Source organism: Rhinoraja longicauda, unplaced genomic scaffold (genome assembly GCF_053455715.1).
Source record: "Rhinoraja longicauda isolate Sanriku21f unplaced genomic scaffold, sRhiLon1.1 Scf000113, whole genome shotgun sequence".
Lineage (NCBI taxonomy): Eukaryota > Metazoa > Chordata > Chondrichthyes > Rajiformes > Arhynchobatidae > Rhinoraja > Rhinoraja longicauda.
Window position 1 is genome coordinate 103,770 of NW_027601331.1, and position 24,995 is coordinate 128,764.

General features: G+C 44.1%; 1 protein-coding gene across 6 annotated transcripts in view; it reads right to left on the reverse strand.

Moving 5' to 3' along the window:
* The window catches only part of LOC144590066 (CD48 antigen-like), a 40,840-nt gene extending 25,175 nt beyond the window's left edge, over positions 1–15,665 (reverse strand). The window contains exons 1-4 of one of the 6 annotated variants that reach the window (XM_078394934.1): positions 14,928–15,661; positions 12,824–12,928; positions 10,688–10,820; positions 1,379–1,678 (exon numbers count right to left, since the gene is read on the reverse strand). In XM_078394934.1, coding sequence (XP_078251060.1) covers positions 1,379–1,678; positions 10,688–10,748 — 361 coding nt within the window. In that variant the 5' untranslated portion in view covers positions 10,749–10,820; positions 12,824–12,928; positions 14,928–15,661. Of the gene's footprint in view, positions 1–1,378; positions 1,679–10,687; positions 10,821–12,823; positions 12,929–13,395; positions 13,691–14,832 lie in introns of those variants that run through there. The other 5 variants (XM_078394929.1, XM_078394931.1, XM_078394932.1 and 2 more) reach the window with 5 other exon arrangements.
* Between the last annotated feature and the right edge of the window lie 9,330 nt (positions 15,666–24,995).

Genomic DNA, 24,995 nt, shown 5'->3' on the forward strand with positions numbered 1-24,995 from the left:
AGGCAGCATCTCGGGAGAGAAGGAATGGGTGATGTTTCAGGTCGAGACCCTTCTTCAGACCGTTTACGTCACCCATTCCTTCTCTCCCGAGATGCTGCCTGACCTGCTGAGTTACTCCAGTATTTTGTGAATAAATACCTTCGATTTGTAACAGCATCTGCAGTTATCTTCTTATATTATATATCAATAGACAATAGACAATAGGTGCAGGAGTAGGCCATTCGGCCCTTCGAGCCAGCACCGCCATTCAATGTGATCATGGCTGATCATTCACAATCAGTAGCCCGTTCCTGCTTTCTCCCCATACCCCCTGACTCCTCTATCCTTAAGAGCTCTATCTAGCTCTCTCTTGAATGTATTCAGAGAATTGGCCTCCACTGCCCTCTAAGGTAGAGAATTCCACAGATTCACAACTCTGACTAAAAAAGTTTTTCCTCATCTCTGTTCTAAATGGCCTACCCCTTATTCTTAAACTGTGGCCCCTGGTTCTGGACTCCCCCAACATTGGGAACAGGTTTCCTGCCTCTAACATGTCCAACCCCTTAATAATCTTATACGTTTCGATAAGATCCCCTCTCATCCTTCTAAATTCCAGTGTATACAAACCTAGTCGCTCCAGTCTTTCAACATATGACAGTCCCGCCATTCCGGGAATTAACCTAGTAAACCTACGCTGCACGCCCTCAATAGCAAGAATATCCTTCCTCAAATTCGGAGACCAAAACTGCACACAGTACTCCAGGTGCGGCCTCACTAGGGCCCTGTACAACTGCAGAAGGACCTCTTTGCTCCTATACTCAACTCTTCTTGTTATGAAGGCCAACATTCCATTAGCTTTCTTCACTGCCTGCTGTACCTGCATGCTTCCTTTCAGTGACTGATGCACTAAGACACCCAGATCACGTTGTACGTCCCCTTTTCCTAACTTGACACCATTCAAATAATAATCTGCCTTCCTATTCTTACCACCAAAGTGGATAACCTCACACTTATCCACATTAAACTGCATCTGCCATGCATCCGCCCACTCACACAACCTGTCCAAGTCACCCTGCAACCTCATAGCATCTTCCTCACAGTTCACACTGCCACCTAGTTTTGTATCATCGGCAAATTTGCTAATGGTACTTTTAATCCCTTCATCCAAGTCATTGATGTATATTGTAAATATCTTTCACTATGCCACTTAGGCATCTTAGAACCCGATGGTATGAACTTTAAACTCTCTAATTTCAAGTAATAACTCAGTGGGCCAAAGTGTCTATATCTATGAACTAAACTTGACTTAATTGAGCTTAAAGGCAATTAATAAATGGAAAATGCCTCAGCACACTGTCACCATTTAATTGAAATAATAACAAACTCTATGGCTACTTACCAATGATTTCAAGATTTAGAATTCTGGTCCTCTGTGGGTCTAAGTCCACCATCATATAATAGTGGCCACTGTCTGGTTTTCTGACATCTTTTAATTGAAATGATCCATTTGATATGTTAACTTTAATTCGATTCTTGTACTTTTCATATATGATGAGATTTCCTTCATGCACTTCAGTAATGAAGAGAACCCTGCTGGAATCTGAGAAGTCCCAGTACAAATTATTGAATTTCTTATCAGTTCCAGGGAACGAAACAGAGGAACCTGTGGCAGCCAAATTGCTGTCACTTGTCCACTGAGCTGCAAGACAATAAATTAATTCAAACAGTATCACACCTGATATATGTCGGAAGGAACTGCAGATGCTGATTTAAACCGAAGATAGAGACAAAAAGTTTGACACAGACATCAGGTCCTAACATCAAGGACCTGTTCCTACGCTCCACAAAATCCCTAATCTTCAATGTGGTTGGTTAGTCCAGGAAAAATGGTTGGAGATATTTAGTTTAGTTTTGTTCAGTTTAGAGATACAGTGCGGAAACAGGCCCTTCGGCCCACCGAGTTTACACCAACCAGTGATCCCCGCGCATTAACACTGTCCTGCACAAACTAGGGATCATTTAAATTTACACCAAGCCAATTAACCGACAAACCTACAAGTCTGTGGAGTGTGAGGGGTAACTGAAGATCTCGGAGAAAACCCCACGCTGGTCACGGGGAGAATGTAAAAGCGCCGTGCAGACAGCATCCTTAGTCAGGATGGAACCCGGGTCTCTGGCGCTGTGAGGCAGCAACTCTACCGCTGCATCACAGTGCTGCCATATACACCCAGGAACTTGAAGATTTAACTATATCCACTTTGGCCCCATTGATGCTGATTGGACACGTGCTGCGCCATCCTTCCTCAAGTCAATTACTAGCTCTTTTGCCTTGTTAACATTGAGGGAGAAGGTGTTGTCAAAAAGCGTGCCCTACACATCTGTTTTAAACTTTGCCTCCCTCACCTTAAAGCTATGTCCTCTAGTCTTTAACATTTCCACCCTGGGGGGGGGGAAAGGTTCTGACTCTCTACCCTATCAATGCCTCTCACTATTTAAGACACTTCAATCAGGTCTCTCCTCAACCTCTGACGCGCCACAGAAAACAATCCAACTTTGTCCATTCTCGTCTGATAGCTAATACTCTCTGATCCAAGTACCATTGTGGTAAATTTCTTCTGCACTTCCTCGGAAACCTCTCCAATCTTCCTGTACAAGGTGCGACCAGAACTGCGTGCAATACTCCAAATGTGGCCCATCAATGGTTTTGTAAAGCTGCAACCTGACCTCTTGATTCTTATACTCAATGCCCCACCCAATGTGGAAACTCTTTCTTTACTGTTAGTAGCTGTGTGGTAGCTAAGGTAAACACTGAACATCTACGTGTTTGTGTTAATCTACCTCAGGTGTGACACAAAAAGCTGGAGTAACTCAGCGGGACAGACAGCATCCCTGGAGAAAATGAATAGGTTTCGGGTCGAAACCCTTCTTCGGACTCCTGAAGACTCCAGAGTCTGAAGAAGGGTCATGACCCGAAACATCACCTATTCCTTTTCCCCAGAGATTTTTTTATTTTTATTTTAGTCCTGTGCCAAACCCATTTACTTTTCTAAAAGTTCAATAAATGGAGACCATATTTTTAAAAATAACTCAGGTTTGTCGATTAAGGCAAACCTTATTTTTTCCAAATGCAGGGTCTCTGTCATTTCCATAGTCCACATTTTAATTGGTTTTTTCCAAAATTTAAGTATTAGTTTTTTCGCAGTTATTAGACTGTAATCAAGAAAATGTACCTGACTTACTGTAAAATTTGTAGTATGTTCTGATAATCCTAATATAATTAATTTTGGGTCCATATCTAATTTTTTATTAATAACTTTAGAAACTATTTAAAAAATCTCCAACCAGAAGTTTTGCATTTTTATACAAGTTACGAAAATATGAGTTAAATTAGCTTCTTGAAATTGACATTTATCACACATAGGAGAGATACTAGGAAAAATCCTATTTAATTTCGTCTTCGAATAATGTAATCTATGTATTATTTTAAATTGTATTAAGGAATGTCTAGTATTCAATGAACATTGATGTATATGTTGTAAGCTTTCATCCCATATATCTTGCATTATAAATTGATTCAATTCGTCCTCCCATGCTCGTCTATAAGATTCTGATGACGGAATGTCAATGTCAAGGAGAATATTGTAAATAAAAGATATTAATTTATTTGAGTTATAATGTCGATTCAGGCATACATCAAGTGTTTCTGGACCTCTAAACTTATATTCTTGCATATGTGATTTTACATAATCTCTAAGTTGTAAATATCTAAAATAATTATTAACATGTAATCCGTACTTCTGCTGTAACTCCTGAAACGAAAGAAAAGTTCCCTTATGATAAAGATCTCCCACCCTTTTGATTCCATAACTTTTCCATTGAGCAAAGCCTCTATCTAAGACAGACGGTTTAAAAGAAGGATTATTCGCAATAGGAAGGAAAACAGATAATTTACTCAATTTTAACGTAAGCTTTAATTGTTTCCAGGTACGGATAACACTATGTATAATGGGATTACCTCCATATGTTTTTTTATTTAAATTTATTGGAGCTAAGAGGATCGCACCAATATCGAATGGTAAGCAATCCTCTTTCTCCATCTTTAACCAATCCGGTTGTTGATCAGAATCATCCAACCAGCAGGTTATATTTTTAATATTAACCGCCCAATAATAAAATAAAAAGTTAGGTAAAGCAATTCCTCCATTAATTTTAGACTTACATAAGTGTCTTTTATTTATTCTATGAGTCTTGTAGTCCCAAATAAAATTAGTAACAATTGAATCAATTTTTTTAAAAAACTTTTTTGGAAGGTAGATCGGAATTGCTTGAAATAAGTATAGTAGCTGTGGAAGAAAGATCATCTTTATAGCATTACTACGACCAACTAATGATATAGGAAGTGTTTTCCAAAATTGGATATTTCTGTGTAATTTAGCAAGTAAAGGAGGAAAATTTGATTTAAATAAAGAAGTATATTTCCTAGTCACGTAAATTCCAAGATATTTAAACTTTTCATAGGCAATTTTAAAAGGAAATTGTTGAAGTATGGCCGGATTATGCTCCATTATTGGCATAATTTCACTTTTATACCAGTTAATTCTATAACCTGAAAATGAACCAAATTGAGTTATGAGATTTAATAAATTCGGAATGCTAATTTCTGGCTTTGTAATATATATTGATACATCATCCGCATATAAAGAAATTTTATTGGTTGTATGTTTAGTGTTGTAGCCATAAATATCTGAATTTGATCTAATACTCTCAGCAAGTGGTTCTATAATAAGGGCAAATAAAAGTGGTGATAGTGGACATCCTTGTCTACAACCCCTAGCTAAATGAAATTTAGATGACAGCATTTGATTAGTTAATATTCTAGCTGTTGGGGATGTATATAAAAGTTTCACCCATGCACAAAAATTTTCACCTAGTTGAAATTTTTCCATCACTGAGAAAAGATAGGGCCATTCTACTTGATCAAATGCTTTTTCAGCATCTAGCGAGATGATTGCTAAATCTTCATTTAATAGTCTATTTGAATAAATTATATTAAACAAGCGTCTCAAGTTGAAAAATGAATATCGTTTGGCTATAAAGCCTGATTGATCGGGGTGTATCAATTTGTCTATAACTAGACTTAATCTCTGAGCTAAGATTTTCGCTAATATCTTCTGATCAGTATTTAAAAGAGCTATCGCCCTATACGAACCAGGGTCTTCAGAATCCTTATCTTTTTTAGGAATGAGGATTATTGTTGATTCAGTCAGAGTTTGTGGCAATCTCTGTTGTTTAAAGGCGTGACTATATACAGTTTGCAAACGTGGAGAGATCAACCCACTGAATTTTTTATAAAATTCATTATTTAAGCCATCAGGGCCAGGAGTCTTCCCATTTTTCATGGATTTAATAGTCTCTTCAACGTCTTTCATAGTTATTTCTGCGCCCAGTAAATTTCTATCACTCACATTCAAACCAGGAAGGTTACATTCCTGCAAAAACTTTTGCATCTGCGCAGAAGTATCTGTTATTTTTGATGAATATAATGACTGATAAAATTGCAAAAATCTCTGATTAATATCCTTAGGTAGTTTAAGCAAATCTCCATTTTCTGATCTAATTTTATGAATTGTAGAATCATCTTCTAATTTACGGAGTTGACGTGCTAGCAATTTCTGTGGTTTATCTCCAAATTCAAAATGTTTTTGTTTAGTATATTGAAAAAGCCTTAAAATATGAGCTGAAAGGATATAATTTAACTTATATTTGAGAACTGCAATTTTATTATGTATTTCAATAGAGGGAGCGATGGCATTTGTTATGTCTAACTGTCTTATCTGACTTTCCAGGTCATTCTGTTCAGCTCGGTTCTTCTTGTTTTGAGACGCTTGAAAAGCAATAATACATCCTCTCACAAACGCTTTAAATGTTTCCCAAAGCAGGGACGCAGGTGTTTCAGGAAGGTCATTTGCATTAAAAAAAATCTCAAATTGCGATTTAAGATAGTCATAACATGCTTTTTCATTTAAGATTTGCGGATTAAATCTCCAATTAGTCTGTTTCCCCGTTACTCCTTGGAGTTTTACCCTAAATGTTAAAGGGGCATGATCGGATATAATAATATTATGATATTTTGAATTATACGTATAAGGAATAAGTTTGGAGTCCACCAAGAAACAATCAATTCTTGAATAAGTTTTATGCACAGGTGAATACTCTCGGCCTGAAGGATTATCAATCCTCCAAACATCTTTTATATTTACATTATTTATATAAGAGTTTAATAATTCACACGACTTGGATTTTGTTTTCCTTTGAGTTGAAGATCTATCCAAATAAGGATCTAATGTACAATTTAAATCTCCTCCAATTATCAAGTTATATTGTCCAAATTCTGGAATGGTATTAAATATTTTTAAAAAAAATAACGGATTATCAAAATTTGGTGCGTAGACATTCACCAATATCAATTTTGTAGAATATAGTTCTCCCACTAATATCACATATCTACCTTCAGTGTCGACTATAGAGGAAGTATTTATAAATGGTATACCCTTACGAATTAAAATAGCAACACCTCTTGATTTAAAGGGAAACGATGAGTGAAATACTTTATCAATCCATTTGCCTTTCAGTCTATTATGTGCTACATTTTTTAGATGAGTTTCCTGAAGGAACATTATGTCTGCATCAATAGATTTTAAATGTGAAAGTACTTTACCTCTTTTAATTGGTTCATTAACACCCTTGACATTCCAACTACAAAATGTAATACCTTTAACCCCTGTTTTCCTAATAGAATCTTGCATCTTAACCGATAAATGGTCTATAATAAAGCAAATGGTCTGGCACCCGGACTACAACATTTTTCTTGAATGAGGGGTGGATGATCTTTTGTACAGCGTAGAGTGCCTCCCGGAAATATCTCCCTAAAGTATATAATTTCTGAAAAATGACATGATAATAAAAGTTAAATCTAAAAAAAAATCAATATATAAAAGGTTAAAAGAGTGCAGGAAAAAAGAAGAAACAACTAAAACTACAACTACAATTAGTGCAGTTAGTGTTAGCCACCCTAAGGTGGCAACAAATCTAAGGACTTCCGTGAGATGTAAAAAAAAAATTAATACTAGCTCCGTTTTTTAACACAGTTATTTTTTTTTCTTTCCGGTTTTAAAATATATATATTTTTAGAAGCAAGGGGAAATAAACAGGACAGGCCCAAAGGAATTTAATCCAAAATAGGCCAGTTTCCCCCCCTAGGGTGTATTAGTTAAATGTTAAAAGTAAAATTTACATGAGTCAAGTGTTACTTGAACTTCTGATTGGTAGTGATTAATAATATTTTTTTATTAATAGTAGTTAATAAAGATTAATAGTCATATAGCTTATTCACTGGTCTTGGAACTTTAAATTATAACGCCTTATAGCCCAATCAGTTCTCTGCCAGTGATTACAGCCGTGGAGTGGTATTCATCCCTTCAGCGAGTTTTCAATCTCTCGGGCGAATTCGAATGCTTTAATGTGATCAGTATAAAAGGTTTCTATCTGCTTGTAGGTGACTCACAGTTTGGCCGGGTACAACATTCCGAATCTGAGCGATGGGATCTTCCTCAGAATTGATCTTGTCTCATTAAAAAGTGCTCTTTTCTTAACCACCTCAGCAGGATAATCTCTAAAAATACGGATATTGTCGCCTTGGAATGATAAGTTTCTGTTGATAGCGATTCTTGACAGAATATCTTCTAAGTCGTGAGAATAGTGTACCTTTAATATCAAGTGCCTTGAGGGAGCGCCAGCAGCTGGCCGAGCTCTCAGTGCTCTGTGGGCTCGATCCAGCATAGGTTTTGTGTCCAGTTTCAAAACATCCCGTAGGAGTTCAGCAGTGAAATCACAGAGGTTTTTATCTTTCTCTTGGCCTTCTTTAACTCCAACAATCCTTAGGTTCTGACGTTTAGAGCGACCCTCTAAGTCAATGCATTTCTCGGTTACTTTCACTAGTAGATCAGATAGGCGTTGAGTCTCCGTTAATACCCTTTTTGTTGTGTCAGAGCTTGTCTCAGCTAGAACTTCCAACTCGCGTATAGCCTCGTCGTGTTGATGTACCGTAGTAGTAATATGCTCCAACTTACTGGTAAAGTCGGAATCCAGCTTTTGTAGTTTAGAGTTTACTTCCACCATATGTTCGTTCATACTATCACATATTTCTTTCTTCACTGATGATAACTTCTCACTGATGATAGTTGATATTTCTCCCTTCAATCCTTTCAACGATATTAATTCATCTTTCATTTCCTGAAAATCATCCTTCATACTTGAAAGCTCCTCACCAACTATGGTTCGAAATTCCTCCAATCCAATTTTTTTAGGCTGTGGTTTTCGGGACTGTTTGGGAATTTCTTCTTGGGTCGGCACTGGAATTGAGGCTGAGGCTGAGGCTGAGGCTGATGCTTCCATCTGACCTGATTCCTCTTCCAGCAGCCTGGCCTTGCCAACTCGTTTTGGAGCAGTTTTTAACGGGGGAGTGCGACTTATCGACATATAAACGGTAGGAGTCACGATCTAATGACTTCACTCACCCTTCGTTGAAAGTTATCGGCAAATTTCAGTGGACCCGTCCCGTTCTTTCCCCTTTAAGATCGGATTTTCTTCGGAGCTAGTTGACGCGTGGCTTTATCAGAGCATAGCGCCACCGGAAGTTTGGAGTATTGCACGCAGTTCTGGTCGCACCTTGTACAGGAAGATTGGAAAGGTTTCCGAGGAAGTGCAGAAGAGATTTATCACAATGGTACTTGGATCAGTGAGTATTAGCTGTCAGACGAGAATGGACAAAGTTGGATTGTTTTCTGTGGCGCGTCAGAGGTTGAGGAGAGACCTGATTGAAGTGTCTTAAATAGTGAGAGGCATTGATAGGGTAGAGAGTCAGAACCTTTTCCCCCCAGGGTGGAAATGTTAAAGACTAGAGGACATAGCTTTAAGGTGAGGGAGGCAAAGTTTAAAACAGATGTGTAGGGCACGCTTTTTGACAACACCCTCTCCCTCAATGTTAACAAGGCAAAAGAGCTAGTAATTGACTTGAGGAAGCATGGCGAAGCACGTGTCCAATCAGCATCAATGGGGCCAAAGTGGATATAGTTAAATCTTTAAGTTCCTGGGTGTATATGGCAGCACTGTGATGCAGCGGTAGAGTTGCTGCCTCACAGCGCCAGAGACCCGGGTTCCATCCTGACTAAGGGTGCTGTCTGCACAGCGCTTTTACATTCTCCCCGTGACCAGCGTGGGGTTTTCTCCGAGATCTTCAGTTACTCCTCACACTCCACAGAATTGTAGGTTTGTCGGTTAATTGGCTTGGTGTCAATTTAAATGATCCCTAGTTTGTGCAGGACAGTGTTAATGCGTGGGGATCACTGGTTGGTGCAAACTCGGTGGGCCGAAGGGCCTGTTTTCGCGCTGTATCTCTAAACTGAACAAAACTAAACTAAATATCTCCAACCATTTTTCCTGGACTAACCAACCACATTGAAGATTAAGGATTTTGATTAAAAATGAAAATGAAACATTGAAAATTGAAGACCAAAGTAGCACACAAGCACCTACATTTCTTCAAGCGACAAACGACAAGATTAGTTTATCTCCAATAACTCTTATCAATATCTACAGATGCACAGTGGAAAGCATACAATCAGGTAGTAAATTCAATTTTTTTCCCTCTGTCATCGGCAGCTGAGGGAATACCTGATAGAAGTTTGTAAAATTGTGAAAGGCATAGATAGACAGACAGAACCTTTATTCCTAGCGTGGAAATGTCAAAGACTAGTAAACCAGACTGGTCCAGGAACGCTGAGGCCCTGTACAAGAAGGGACAGAGCATGCTGAACTTTTTGAGAAGGCTCCGCTCCTTCAACATGTGCGGTAAGATGCTGCAGATGTTCTACCAATCGGTGGTGGCCAGTGCCATCTTCTCCGCTGTAGAGTGCTGGGGCTGCAGGGCGAAGGCCGTGGACTAAACTACAATTAACAAACTCATCAGAAAGGCTGGATCCGTCCTGGGGGCGGAGTTGGGTTCATGGGAGATGGTCTTGGATAGGAGGATGCATCTCAAACTGCAGAGAATCTTGGACAATACAGCTCACCCCCTCCATGACACACTGGTCAACCTGAGGAGCACCTTCAGCAACAGACTGGTTCCACCAAGGTGCGGTACAGAACGCCACAGGAAATCATTTTTCCCGTGGCGATCAAACTGTACAACTCTTCCTCCTTCCGTCATGGAGTCGACTGACTCCCCTCCCTTCTTCCCCCCACTTCCTCCCCCCTCTCCATTATCCTCCCCTCCCCCTCCTCGATCTTAGCACATCCCCAATCCTCCAATTTCATGTTTCATATATCATGTGTTTTATGACTGTTGGCAGACCAATCTCCCTCCTGTGATAAATAAAGTTCAATGGTATGGTATGGTATGGTATGGTATCGAAGAGAGCTGAGCATGAAGGTCAGATGGGGAAAGTTTCACGAAGAAGGGATTAGTTTAATTTGGGATCATGTTTGACACAGACATCAGGTCCTAACATCAAGGACCTGTTCCTACGCTCCACTGTTTTATTTAGAATTATATTTCCATAGATGCATTTTCATTTTTCTTCCAAATTAAACAGCTCTTGAGCCAGATTGCAGCCACCGCCTCCTTACAGAGACTCAGAACTAATTTTACCTGAAACTCTTTGGCTGAGAAGCTGCAGAAGGCAGAGGAAAGAGCAGCCGAAGGTCTTCATTATATGCCACTGTCAGCTTATTCAAATAACGCAATAGGGTCGAGAAGGTAGCTTGGTGACTTCATCTGTGAACTGAGAGAAGGAAAAGGAGTAGTATATCACATATAATACACGTTATAATTTATATTTAGATGAGAGAAACTCAGTGGGTCGGGCATCTGTGGAGGGAGGGGACGGATAGTGTTTCGGGCGGGACCGTTTTATTGATGTGGGCAGTGTGGTTGATATGTTTTACATGGGCTTCTACAAGGACCCACACACGGAAGACTGGTTGAAAAGGTAGGAGCCCATTAGATCGACGTCGTCGTTCTCAATCAAAATACTAGTGCGGTAAAGGAGACAAAGGTGGAGATGCAAGGAACTACATCTCCATCTGCATCAACTGCATCTGAACAAAACCATGCTTTCATTTCACTGCACATCTTGTATGTGCATGTGACAAATAAATTTGACTTGACTTGACTTGGACTATCCCTGATCAGCCCTTGTCCATCTGAATGTATGTGTACCCTGTCCCTCAGAATACTCTCCAGGTACTTTCCAACTACAGATGTTAAGCTCGCCAGCCTATAGTTCCCAGCCTTTTCCCTGCAGGCTTCTCGAATCAGGGCACAACATTTGCCACCCTCCAGTCTTCCGGCAGCTCTCCTGCATTTAATGACGACTTGTAAATTTCTGCCCGCGCTCCTGCAATTTTCACTCGAGCTTCCTACAGTGTTTTTGGATATATCTGATCAGGCCCTGGAGATTTGTCCACCTTCATACACGTCAGGACCTTCAGATCCTCTTCCACTGTAACACTGACTGTTCTCGAGACATTTCCATTGACTTCCTCAAGTTCCTCAGTCCTCCTGTCTTTCTCCACGGTAAAAACAGAGGAGAAATACTCATTGAGGATCTTGCCCAACTCCTGTGGCTCCACACAGAGTTGACCACTTTGATTCCTGAGGGGTCCCACTCTCTCTCTCTCCGGTTACCCTTTTTCCCCTTTATGTAAAATCTCTGGGGATTATCCTTAATGCTATCCACCAGAGCTAACACGCATCCCATTTTTTCCCTCCTGATTTCCTCGTTTAGCTTGTTCCTTGGTTCCCGAAACTCCTCCAGTGATACACTTGATCCCAGCTGCTTATACCTGGCCCATGCCTCCTTACTCTTGACCAGAGCCTCAATTTCCCTAGTCATCCAAACTTCCTTCCGCTCAACCTTGCTCTTAACACTTCAAAGACGTAAAGGTATGTAGGTTAATTGACTGGGTAAATGTAAAAATTGTCCCTAGTGTGTGTAGGCTCGTGCTAATGTGCGGGGTTCGCTGGGGGGCACGGACTCGGTGGGCCGAAGGGCCTGTTTCCGCGCTTAATCTCTAAATCTAAAAAAAAGGATGTTGCGAGAACATTAAAGAGGATGTTGCCCGGACTAGAGGGTATGAGCTACAGGAAGAGATTGAGTAGACTGGTCCTTGGAGAGCAGGAGGATGAGGGTTGATCTTGTTGATGTGTAAAAATCATGAGAGGAATAGATCGGGTAGATGTGCAGAGTCTCTTGCCCAAAGTGAGCAAATCGAGGACCAGAGGACATAGGTATAAGGTGAAGGGCAAAAGATTTAATAGGAAACTGTGGGGTAACTTTCTCACGCAAAGGGTGGTGGGTGTATGGAACAAGTTGCCAGAGGACGTAGTTGAGGAAGGATTTATCCCAACGTTTAAGAAACAGTTAGACAGGTACATGGATAGGGCAGGTTTGGAGTGATCTGGCCCAAACGCAGGCAGGTGGGACTAGTGTAGCTGGGACATTGGCCAGTGTGGACAAGTTAGTGTGAAGGGCCTGTTTCCACACTGTATCACTCTATGGTTCTATGAGACTCTATGACCACGATGTTCCATCTACTCTAGTCCTACCTGCCTGCAATTATGCCCATGTACCTCTGAACCTTTCCTATCCATGTACAAATCCAAATGTCTTTTAAATGTTGTTATAGTACCTAGGTTTACAAACAAAAGAATATAACATGATGCAGAATGCAGGGCTGTTGGACACACTCTGCTGCCTGGGACTAAGAACCCTATACCTCCTACCTCGACTCCGTCCAAGGACCTTGACAGTCTTTCCAGGTGAGGCAGAGGTTCACTTGCACTTCCTCCAACCTCATCCACTGTATCCGCTGTTCCAGGTGTGGACCCCTGTTTCTCGGCGAGACAAAGTGCATGCTCGGTCATCGTTTCGCTGAACACCTCCGCTCAGTCCACCTAAACCTACCTAATTTCCCGGTTGCCAAACACTTTAACTCCCCCTCCCACTCCCACACTGACCTTTCTGTCCTGGGCCTCCTCCATTGTCAGAGTGAGGCCCAGCGCAAATTGGCGGAACAGCATCTCACATTTCGCGTGGGAAGCTTACACCCCAGCAGTATGAACATTGACTTCTCTAACTTCAAGTACCTATTGTATTCCCTCTCTCTCCCTTCCCAGTTCTCAGACCAGTCTGACTGACATTTTATCTCTATTTGCTTTGTTGTCAGCTTCTCCAAGCTAACAATGGTACATTTGACCTTTTCCTTGATCTGCAACTCTTTTGATGTCTCGTTTTACCCTTCCATAACTCCGTGCCTCCCTCTCCCCTGACCCTCAGTCTGAAGAAGGGTCTCGACCGGAAAATTCACTCATTCCTTCTCTCCAGAGATGCTGCCTGTCCGGCTGAGTTACTCCAGCATTTGTCTCTATCTTCTGAGCACAGTGGAGACCTTTAACAGCCAAAGCTGGTGTTAAGGAAGGAAAGACAACGCCCGAGTGAGACCGCACCTGGAGTACTGTGTGCAGTTTTGGTCTTCAAATTTGAGGAAGGACATCCTTGCTATTGAGGGAGTGCAGCGTAGGTTCACTAGGTTAATTCCAGGAATGGCGGGAATGGCAAATTTGCAGATGACATAAAGCTGGGTGGCAGTGTGAACTGTGAGGAGGATGCTATGAGGACACAGGGTGACTTGGACAGGTTGTGTGAGTGGGTAGATGCATGGCAGATGCAGTTTAATGTGGATAAATGTGAGGTTATCCACTTTGGTGGTAAGAACAGGAGGACAGATTATTATCTGAATGGTGTCAGATGGTACAAAGAGATCTGGGTGTCCTTGTTCATCAGTCACTGAAAGTAAGCATGCAGGTACAGCAGGCAGTGAAGAAAGCTAATGGCATGTTGGCCTTCATGACAAGAGGAGTTGAGTTTAGGAGCAAAGAGGTCCTTCTGCAGTTGTACAGGGCCCGAGTGAGACCACAACTGGAGTACTGTGTGCAGTTTTGGTCTACAAATTTGAGGAAGGACATTCTTGCTATTGAGGAAGTGCAGCCTCGGTTCACCAGGTTAATTCCCGGAATGGCGGGACTGTCGTATGTTGAAAGACTGGAGCGACTGGGCTTGTATACACTGGAATTTAGAAGGATGAGAGGGGATCTTATTGAAACATATGATTATTAAGGGACTGGACATGCTGGAGGCAGGAAACATGTTCCCAATGTTGGGGAAGTCCAGAACCAGGGGCCACAGTTTAAGAATAAGGGGTAGGCCATTTAGAACGGAGATAAGGAAAAACTTTTCACTCAGAGAGTTGTAAATCTGTGGAATTCTCTGCCTCAGAAGGCAGTGGAGGTCAATTCTCTGGATGCTTTCAAGAGAGAGTTAGATAGAGCTCTTAATAATAGTGGAGTCAGGGGGTATGGGGAGAAGGCAGGAACGGGGTACTGATTGCGAATGATCAGCCTTGATCACATTGAATGGCGGTGCTGGCTGGAAGGGCTGAATGGCCTCCTCCTGCACCTATTGTCTATTGTGTAAACAAAGGGTGAGATCACGATTACTTGAACACAAGGACATTTTAAAATTTGGGCTTTTGCACGGTCTGGACAATCGGTGTTGTTTCTAGGTTACGGGAAAGGAGGAGAATATGACGACATTTTGCCAACGTCTGCTCCAAAATAGGAATTAAACAGAAACACACGAAAACAGCCAGATGGTTAACGCAACATTTGTGAAACAACCGTCAGAAGGTCGTAACTCTCTTTTCCTTGCTCTCGTGGACGGGAAATTCAATTACGTTTTGCATTCGTTGAACGCTGAAGATAGACGATGAAAGCCGTTAGCAAAATTCCCATCAGACTCCCAGACAACAAAAAGGATATATCTTTTCACCTCCTCTCTACGACATATGTTCACCGGATTCGAAGCCCCCGGAATCTTGGTTGCTGCAAACCTTTACACCCGCTTGTCCAGCTCGCTGGCGAGGAAGTCTAGTCCGTGAGATAGAGTTGCTCGTGTGTCCGACCTGAAAAAGCAGATCGCCATTTGAAATATACAGCCACTCTGCGGCAGGAGACTGACCGCGACTCTGCCTTGTCACCAGTTACAAGTCCCAGCGTCTCCGGTGGGCGGCACGGTAGAGTTGCTGCCTTGCAGGGCCAGTGATCCGCGGGTATGGGGGCTCTTCTGCACGGCCGGGTTTAATCCTGACTACGGGTGGTCTTCTGTACGGAGTATTTACACTTGGTATGAGTGTAGATTGGTCCGTGTGTGCGCAGAGGCCGTTTCAGCAAGTTCCCACCGTTTCTCGCTTCGCTTCCATTTTGCACAAAACAACCCAAGTCCCACCCCCCTTTAAAAAAACAAAGGGGCCTCTAATTTCGTCTGTGAAGTGTGGCTCATCGACAAAGTAAACAGTGAAGGGCGATCTGGGCGGGCACGGTTTTCAGTTGATGCCACAAAAATATCCAGTGTTACAACTTGCAGCGTTTGACATTTTTGGTCTTCTTTCTTCCCCAACACCCCACGGGTCTGGGACGCTGACAATTTGAGGGAATTAATGGAAACAACATTAAATTAAAATGAAGGTAGACACAAAATGCTGGAGTAACTCAGCGGGTCAGGCAGCATCTCTGGAGAGATGGAATGGGTGACGTTTCGTATCGAGACTCTTATTCAGACTGATGTGACTGATTCTCTCCAGAGATGCTGCCTGACCCGCTGAGTTACTCCAGCATTTTGTGTCGACCTTCGATTTAAACCAGCATCTGCAGTTTACTTTCCTTCATAACTTAAATCGAATCGACTAGGAGGCTCAAAAAGGGGGAATCGAAGAGAGAGTTGGGAGGTCATGTCGCAGTTGTATAAGACGTTGGTGAGACCGCATTTAGAGTATTGTGTTCAGTTCTGGCTGGGCACCATGTTATAGGGAAAATGTTGTCAAGCCGGAAAGAGGACAGAAAAGATTTATTGCAATGTTGCCAGGACTAGAGGGTGTGAGCTGTAGGGAGCTGTACAATAGCCTGGGACTCTATCCCTTGGGTGCAGGAGGATGAGGAGTCATCTTATAGAGGTGTATAAAATCATGATAGGAATACAGTCTCTTGCCCAGAGTAAGTGAATCGAAGACCAGAGGATATAGGTTTAAGGTTAAGGTGGAAAGATTTAATAGCAATCTGAGGGGTAGCTTTTTCACACAAAGGGTGGTTGGTGGATGGAACAAGCTGCCAGAGGAGGTCGTTGAGGCTGGGACTATCCCAACGTTTAAGATACAGTTAGACAGGTACATGAATAGGACAGGTTTGGAGGAATGTGGACCAAACGCGGGCAGGTGGTACTAGTGTAGCTGGAGCATGTTGGCCTGTGGGTAAGTTGGGCTGAAGGGCCTGTTTCCATGCTGTGTCACTCTATCACTCTATGACAAAGAGAGGACAGGGATGCTTATCTCAAAACAATCGCAAGGAAATAAGGGAGCGGGAGAGTAATTGTCAAGGTTGCCATATCTGTGGAATTCTCAGCCACAGAAGGCAGTGGAGACCAATTCACTGGATGTATTCAAGACAGAGTTGGATGTGGTTCTTAGGGCTAATGGAATCAGGGGATATGGGGAGAAAGCAGGAATGGGTTACTGATTCTGGTTGATCAGCCATGATTATATTGAATGTCGGTGCTGGATGGAAGGTATTTCTGCACCTATTTTCTATGATTCTATGTTTCTATATCTAGAAATGAAAAACAGTCCGTAAATGTTTTTCTATCCAACGAGCACCTAAGGCAGAGCAGGAGCGGTACACAGGTCTGGGGTAAATATACAATTAATGTACATTGTGGGCTCATTGGGCACTGACCTCCTATGTAATGGTTTGAAGATTCCCTTGAAGATGATAGAAAACAGTATAAGAAGGCAGACACAAAATGCTGGAGTAGTTCAGGCAGCATCGCAGGAGAGAAAGAATGGGTGACATTTCGGGCCGAGACCCTTCTTCAGACTAGTTAGCGAAAAGGGAAATGAGAGATATAGACGAGGATGTTGAGAGATAGAGAACAATGAATGAAAGATATGCAAAAAAGTAATGACGGTAAAGGGGAACAGGTCATTGTTAGCTGCTTGTTAGGTGAAAACAAGAAGCTAGTGCGACTTGGGTGGGGGAGAGATGGAGAGAGCAGGAATGCCGGGGTTACTTGAAGTTAGAGAAATCAACAAGCAAGCTGTGAGCCGCCCAAACAAAATATGAGGTGCTGTTCCTCCAATTTGCATTTGGCATCACTCCAACAATGGAGGAGACTGAGGACAGAAAGGTCTGTGTGGGAATGGGAAGTAGAATTAAAGTTTAGCAAACGGAACATCAGGTAGGTCCAGGCGGACTGAGCGAAGGTGTTGAGTAAAACGATCGCCCAGTCTACATTTTGTCTAACCGATTTATAAGAGTCCTCATCTTGAGCAATGGACACAGTAGATAAGGTTGGAGGAGGTGTAAGTGAACCTCTGCCTAACATGAAAGGAAGAAAAGGTTTCAACCAGCATCTGCAGGTCCATCCTAAACAAAATGTAGAACAGATCATTGTTACTGAGGAGAACGTGACAACGAAGCATAAAATTTAATCAGGGGACTCAGACTGGCCAGAGAACTAGGAAGGGGGAGGGGTGGAGAGAGAGGGAAAGCAAGGGTTACTTGAAGTTAGAGGTCAATATTCATACTGCTGGGGTGTAAGCTGCCCAAGCGAAATGTGAGGAGCTTACAAACATCAGTGTGGGAATGGGAGGGGAAGTTAAAGTGATGATGAGCAACCGGGAGATGAGGTAGGTTCAGGCAGAGTGAGCAGAGGTGCTCAGCGAAACGATCGCCGAAACTTCACTTGGTCTCGCCGATATTTAGTCCACACCTGATCCAGCGGATACAGTGGATGAGGTTGGAGGAGGTTGGAGTGAACCTCTGCCTCACCTGAAAAGATTGTCGTGGTCCTTGGATGGAGTCGAGGGCGGAGATATAGGGACAGATGATGCATCTCCTGCGGTTGCAGGGGGAGTACCTGGGGAGGATGTGGTTTGGGTGGGAAGGGACGAGTCAACCAGGGAGTTGCGGAGGGGAACGGTCACTGCAGAAAGCAGGAAGGGGTGAAGATGTGAAGACGAGGCCAGTAGTGGGATCCCATTGGAGGTGGCGAAAATGTCGGAGGAATAGGTGCTGAATACAAAGGCAGATGGGGTGAAAGGTGAGGACTCTTGTCGCTGTTTCGACTGAGGGTAGGGGGGGGGGAGCGAGAGTGGAGATATCGAGGAGACCCTGGTGAGGGCCTCATCATGAAGTAGATTTTCAAAGTCTACAGAGAGACTTGGGTCTTTATTCTTTGGAGCGCAGAAGGTTAAGGGGGGCTTGATAGAGGTTTTTTTAATTTTAAGAGGGACGGACAGAGTTGACGTGGGTAGGCTTTTCCCTTTGAGAGTGGGGAAGATTCAAACAAGGGGACATAACTTCAGAATTAAGGGACAAAAGTTTAGGGGTAACATGAGGGGTAACTTTTTTACTCAGAGGGTGGTGGCTGTATGGAATGAGCTTCCGGTGGAAGTGGTGGAGGCAGGCTTGATTTTATTATTTAAGAGTAAATTAGATAGGTATATGGATGGGAAGGGATTGGAGGGTTATGGTCTGAGAGCAGGTAGATGGGACTAGGTCGGAGAAAGTGTTCGGCATGGACTAGAAGGGCCAAACTGGCCTGTTTCCGTGCTGTAATTGTTATATGGTTATATGGTTATCTATGATGTAGGACGGGAATCAGCAGCAGCAAGCAGCAGCAAGCAGCAGCAATCAGCAGTAGCAGCAGCAGCAATCAGCAGTAGCAGCAGCAAGCAGCAGTAGCAGCAGCAAGCAGCAGCAGTAGCAAGCAGCAGCAAGCAGTAGCAAGCAGCAGCAAGCAGCACCAAGCTATGTTGCTTGGGAAGTAGTGTGTGGGGATTGTGTGGGGATAGTAAGGAGTAAGACCTGTGTGATCTCCCGGACTAGTTTCGATCGCCTAGCTTGGGGTCGGAGAGGAATTTCCCGGATTTTTTCCCAAATTGGCCTGGGTTTTTAATCCGGTTTTTCGCCTCTCCCAGGAGATCACTCAGTTCTTTTGGGTGGGCGGTTGGAGCGGTTGGAGTAGCGGCCGGGCGGTAGGTTTAGTAACCGAGCGCGGGGCTTTGTTTGAAGAGTATGACTGCCAGGGCAGTTTTTTGTTCTGGGTGTCGGATGTGGGGAATCTGGGAGTCTGATAGTCTTCCAGACATCCACATCTGCTCCAGGTGTGACGAGATGGGGCTCCTAAGGGACCGTATTAGGAACCTGGAGCGGCAGATTGATGACCTCCGTCTGATCAGGGAGAGTGAGGAGGTTATAGATAGGAGTTACAGAGATGTGGTCACTCCTAGACCACGGGAGGTAGACAAGTGGGTCACTGTTAGGGGGGGCAAGGAACAGAGGCAGGGACTAGGGAGTACCCCGGTGGCTGTACCCCTTGGAAATAAGTACTCCTGTTTAAGTACTGTTGGGGGGGACAGCCTACCTGGGGGCAACGACAGTGCCCGGGCCTCTGGCAAGGAGTCCGGCCCTGTTGCTCAGAAGGGTAGGGAAAGGAAGAGGAGAGCAGTAGTAATAGGGGACTCTATAGTGAGGGGGTCAGATAGGCGTTTCTGTGGACGCAGTCGGGAGACCCGGATGGTGGTTTGCCTCCCTGGTGCCGGTGTCCGGGATGTGTCTGAGCGTGTCCAGGATATCCTGAAAGGGGAGGGAGAGGAGCCAGAGGTCGTGGTACCAACAATATAGGTAGGATAAGGGAAGAGGTCCTGAAAGGAGAATTCAGGGGGCTAGGAAGAGAGTTAAAAAAAAGGACTTCCAAAGTAATAATCTCAGGCTTACTGCCTGTGCCACGCGATAGTGAGAATAGGAATGGAGTGAGGTGGAGGATAAATACGTGGCTGAGGAACTGGTGCAGGGAGCAGGGTTTCAAGTTTCTGGATCATTGGGACCTCTTCTGGGGGAAGTATGACCTGTACAAAAAGGACGGGTTGCATCTGAACCCGAGGGGAACCAATATCCTGGCGGGGAGATTTGCTAAAATAACTGCGGAGACTTTAAACTAGTACGGTTGGGGGGAGGGACTCAAACACAGATAGCTAATAGGCAGTGTGTGAGGCAGGAGGCAGAAAAGGGAAACACTCAGACCCAATATGTAGGAGAGAAAGAAAGGAAAATAAATAAACTGAGAATAAGAAATGATGGGTCCCTTAAATGTGTATATTTTAATGTTAGGAGCATTGTAAGAAAGGTGGATGAGCTTAGAGCCTGGATTGACATCTGGAAGTATGATGTTGTGGCGATCAGTGAAACATGGTTGCAGGAGGGTTGCGATTGGCAATTAAATATTCCAGGATTTCATTGTTTCAGATGTGATAGAATCGGAGGGGCAAGAGGTGGGGGTGTTGCATTGCTTGTCAGGGAGGATATCACAGCAGTGCTTTGGCAGGACAGACTAGAAGGCTCGATTAAGGAGGCTGTTTGGGTGGAACTCAGAAATGAGAAAGGTTTAGCAACACTTATAGGGGTGTATTATAGACCGCCAAATAGGGAACGAGAATTGGAAGAGCAAATATGTAAGGAGATAGCAGATATTAGTAGTAAGCACAGAGTGGTGATTGTGGGTGATTTCAATTTTCCGTATATAGACTGGGAATCACATTCTGTTAAAGGGCTGGATGGTTTGGAGTTTGTAAAATGTGTGCAGGATAGTTTTTTGCAGCAATACGTAGAGGTGCCTACCAGAGAAGGGGCAGTGTTGGACCTCCTGTTAGGAAATGAGATGGGTCAGGTGACGGAGGTATGTGTTGAGGAGCACTTTGGGTCTAGTGATCATAATGCCATTAGTTTCAATATCATTATGGAGAAGGTCAAATCTGGACCAAGGGTTGAGATTTTGGATTGGAGAAAGGCTAATTTTGAGGAGATGAGAAAGGATTTAAAAGGAGTGAAATGGAAATTGTTGTTTTATGAAAAGGATATAATAGAGAAATGGAGGATATTTAAAGGTGAAATTTTGAGAGTACAGAGTCTTTATGTCCCTGTTCGGTGGAAAGGAAAGAATAATAATTTGAAAGAGCCGTGGTTTTCCAGGGAAATTGGACACTTGGTTCGGAAAAAGAGGGAGATATACAATAAATATAAGCGGCAGGGAGTAAATGAGGTTTTTGAGGAATATAAAGAATGTAAAAGGAATCTTAAAAAGGAAATTAGAAAAGCGAAAAAAAGATATGAGGCTGCTTTGGCAAGTAATGTAAAAGTAAACCCCAAGGGGTTCTACAGATATGTCAATAGCAAAAGGATAGTGAGGGATAAAATTGGTCCATTAGAGAGTCAGCGTGGACAGCTATGTGCTGAGCCGGAAGAAATGGGGGAGATATTAAACAATTTCTTTTCTTCGGTATTTACCGAGGAGAAGGATATTGAATTATGTGAGGTAAGCGAAACAAGTAGAGTAGTGATGGAAATTAGGAGGATTAAAGAAGAGGAGGTACGTACACTTTTGAAGAATATAAAAGTGGATAAGTCTCCAGGTCCTGATAGGGATATTCCCTAGGACATTGAGGGAAGTTAGTGCAGAAATAGCAGGGGCTATGACGGAAATATTTCAAACGTCATTAGAAACAGGGATGGTGCCGGAAGATTGGCGCATTGCGCATGTTGTGCCTTTGTTTAAAAAAGGTTCTAAAAGTAAACCTAGCAATTATAGACCTATTAGTTTGACGTCTGTGGTGGGAAAATTAATGGAAAAGATACTTAGGGACAATATATATAATTATTTGGATAATCAAGGCCTGATTAGAAACAGTCAACATGGATTTGTGCCTGGAAGGTCATGTTTGACTAATCTTCTTGAATTTTTTGAAGAGGTTACCAGGGAAATTGATAAGGGCAAGGCTGTGGATGTTGTCTATATGGACTTCAGTAAGGCATTTGACAAGGTTCCACATGGAAGGATGATTAAGAAGGTTAAATCGTTGGGTATTAATAGTGAGGTTGCAAGATGGATTCAACAATGGCTGAATGGGAGATACCAGAGGGTAACGGTTGACAATTGTATTGCAGGTTGGAGGCCAGTGTCTAGTGGAGTGCCCCAAGGATCTGTGTTGGGTCCACTGTTGTTTGTCATTTACATTAATGATCTGGATGATGGTGTGGCAAATTGGATTAGTAAATATGCAGATGACACTAAGATAGGTGGAGTAGTTGATAGTGAGGTAGATTTTCAAAGTCTACAGAGAGACTTGGGCCTTTTGGAAGGGTGGGCTGAAAGATGGCAGATGGAGTTTAATGCTGATAAGTGTGAGGTGCTGCATTTTGGTAGGACAAATCAAAATAGGACGTACAGGGTAAATGGTAGGGAATTGAGGAATGCAGTGGAACAGAGGGATCTGGGAATAACTGTGCATTGTTCCCTGAAGGTGGAATCTCATGTGGATAGGGTGGTGAAGAAGGCGTTTGGTATGCTTGCCTTTATAAATCAGAGCATCGAGTATAGAAGTTGGGATGTAATGTTGAAATTGTACAGGGCATTGGTGAGGCCGAATCTGGAGTATGGTGTGCAGTTCTGGTCGCCAAATTATAGGAAGGATGTCGACAAAATGGAGAGGGTACAGAGGAGATTTACTAGAATGTTGCCTGGGTTTCAGCACTTAGGCTACAGAGAGAGGTTGAACAGGTTGGGTCTTTATTCTTTGGAGCGTAGAAGGTTGAGGGGGGACTTGATAGAGGTTTTTTAAATTTTGAGAGGGACGGACAGAGTTGACGTGGGTAGGCTTTTCCCTTTGAGAGTGGGGAAGATTCCAACAAGGGGACATAGCTTCAGAATTGAGGGACAAAGGTTTAGGGGTAACATGAGGGGGAACTTCTTTACTCAGAGGGTTGTGGCTGTATGGAATGGGCTTCCGGTGGAAGTGGTGGAGGCTGGCTCGATTTTATTATTTAAGAGTAAATTGGATAGGTATATGGATAAGAGGGGATTAGAGGGTTATGGTCTGAGTGCAGGTAGATGAGACTAGGTCAGGGAGAATGGTCGGCGTGGACTGGTAGGGCCGGACAGGCCTGTTTCCATGCTGTAGTTGTTATATGTTATATGTTATATATGGAACCCCCATTCTCTAAAGAATGAGGACATCATATCATATCATATCATATATATACAGCCGGAAACAGGCCTTTTCGGCCCACCAAGTCCGTGCCGCCCAGCGATCCCCATACATTAACACTATCCTACACCCACTAGGGACAATTTTTACATTTACCCAGCCAATTAACCTACATACCTGTACGTCTTTGGAGTGTGGGAGGAAACCGAAGATCTCGGAGAAAACCCACGCAGGTCACGGGGAGAACGTACAAACTCCTTACAGTGTAGCACCCGTAGTCAGGATCGAACCTGAGTCTCCGGCGCTGCATTCGCTGTAAAGCAGCAACTCTACCGCTGCGCTACCGTGCCGCCCACGGTATCTCAGATGTGCGGCGTAGATAGAGGGGGAGGGGAAGGTGAGGAGGGGAGTATAGGAGGGGAGCCGGGGGGGTGGGAAGGAGGGGATAGAGTTGGGGGAGAGGGGAGGAGAGGGAGAGGCAGAGGGTAGGGAGAGGCAGAGGGGAGGGGAGGGAGAGGCAGGGGGGAGGGGGAGTGAGGGGATTGGGAGTGAGAGGGGTGGGGGATGGAGAGGGTGGAGGGGGGAAAGGGGAGGGAGGGGGAGTGAGAGAGTGGGAAGCGGGGTGTGGGGGTGGGGGAAAGGGGGAGGGGGGTTGGGGAGGGAGTGGTGGAGGAGGAGAGGGAGGGGAGGGCGGGAAGGGGTGGGGGAGGAGAGGGAGGGAGCGGGAAGGGAGGAGGGGTGAGGGAGGAGAGGGTGTTGCCCCAATGCAGTAGAGGGAACCCTAGGGGGGAGGGGGAGAGGGTAGAGAGGGGGGAGCGAGGGAGGTAGGGGGTGGAAGGGGGGGAGGGAGAGGGAGGGATGGAGGGGGAAGGAGGGGGAGAGGCACTGGGGGGGAGGGGAGGTAGGGAGTGGGAGGAGAGGAGGAGGGTGGGAGGGGGGGAAGGGGGAGGTGGGGCGGGTGGGAGAGGGGGGAATGGGGGAGGGGTTGAAGGGCGGGGGCGGTAGAGAGGGAGGTACGGGGAGGGGGGAGGGTGGGGAAGGGAGTGCGGGAGATGGGGAGGAAGGAATGGAGGGAGAGGGGGAAAGGGGAGGACGGGGAGAGGGGGAGGGGGGTGAGAGGGGCGGGGAGAGTGCGGGGGAGAGGGTGCTGCACCAATGAAGCAGTCGTTTGGCACGGTCGAGTAAATGAAAAAACTAGATAATTAAATTGGAGGAAAGCAGGCAGTTAAAAACATTCCTAATCTCCCCGAAATAAAATCGATTAAGGTTTGATAAGGGCTTTAAACTTTCAAAAAAAGCTGTTCATGAGCAAGTAAATAGTCAATAGTCAATTTATTTATATACACATAAATGTGCAGTGAAATGAAAAATTACCCGCAGTTCAACAATAAGACCAATAAGAATAATCAATAAAAATGCAATAACACATACAATCATAAACCAACACAAAACAAAAGAAACATCCATCACAGTGAGTCTCCTCCAGTCCCCTCCTCACTGTGATGGAAGGCCAGAATGTCTTTTTCTCTTCCCCTGCCGTCTTCTCCCGCGGTCAGGCTGTTGGAGTTGCCACATCGGGGCGGTCGGGGCTCCCGACATTGAAGCCCCCGCCGGGCGGTGAAAATCCTACGGCCTATTTCAGGCCTCGCCGGATGGTGAAACGTCCGCGGCGGGCCGACCCAAGCCCCGAGGGGGAGGGTGGGGGAGGGAGTGAGGGAAAGGGGGGAGGGGGCGAGGGGAGGAGGGAGAGAAGTGGAGGGGGGAGTGAGGTGAGAGGGGCGGGGAGAGTCGATTAAGGTAAGATA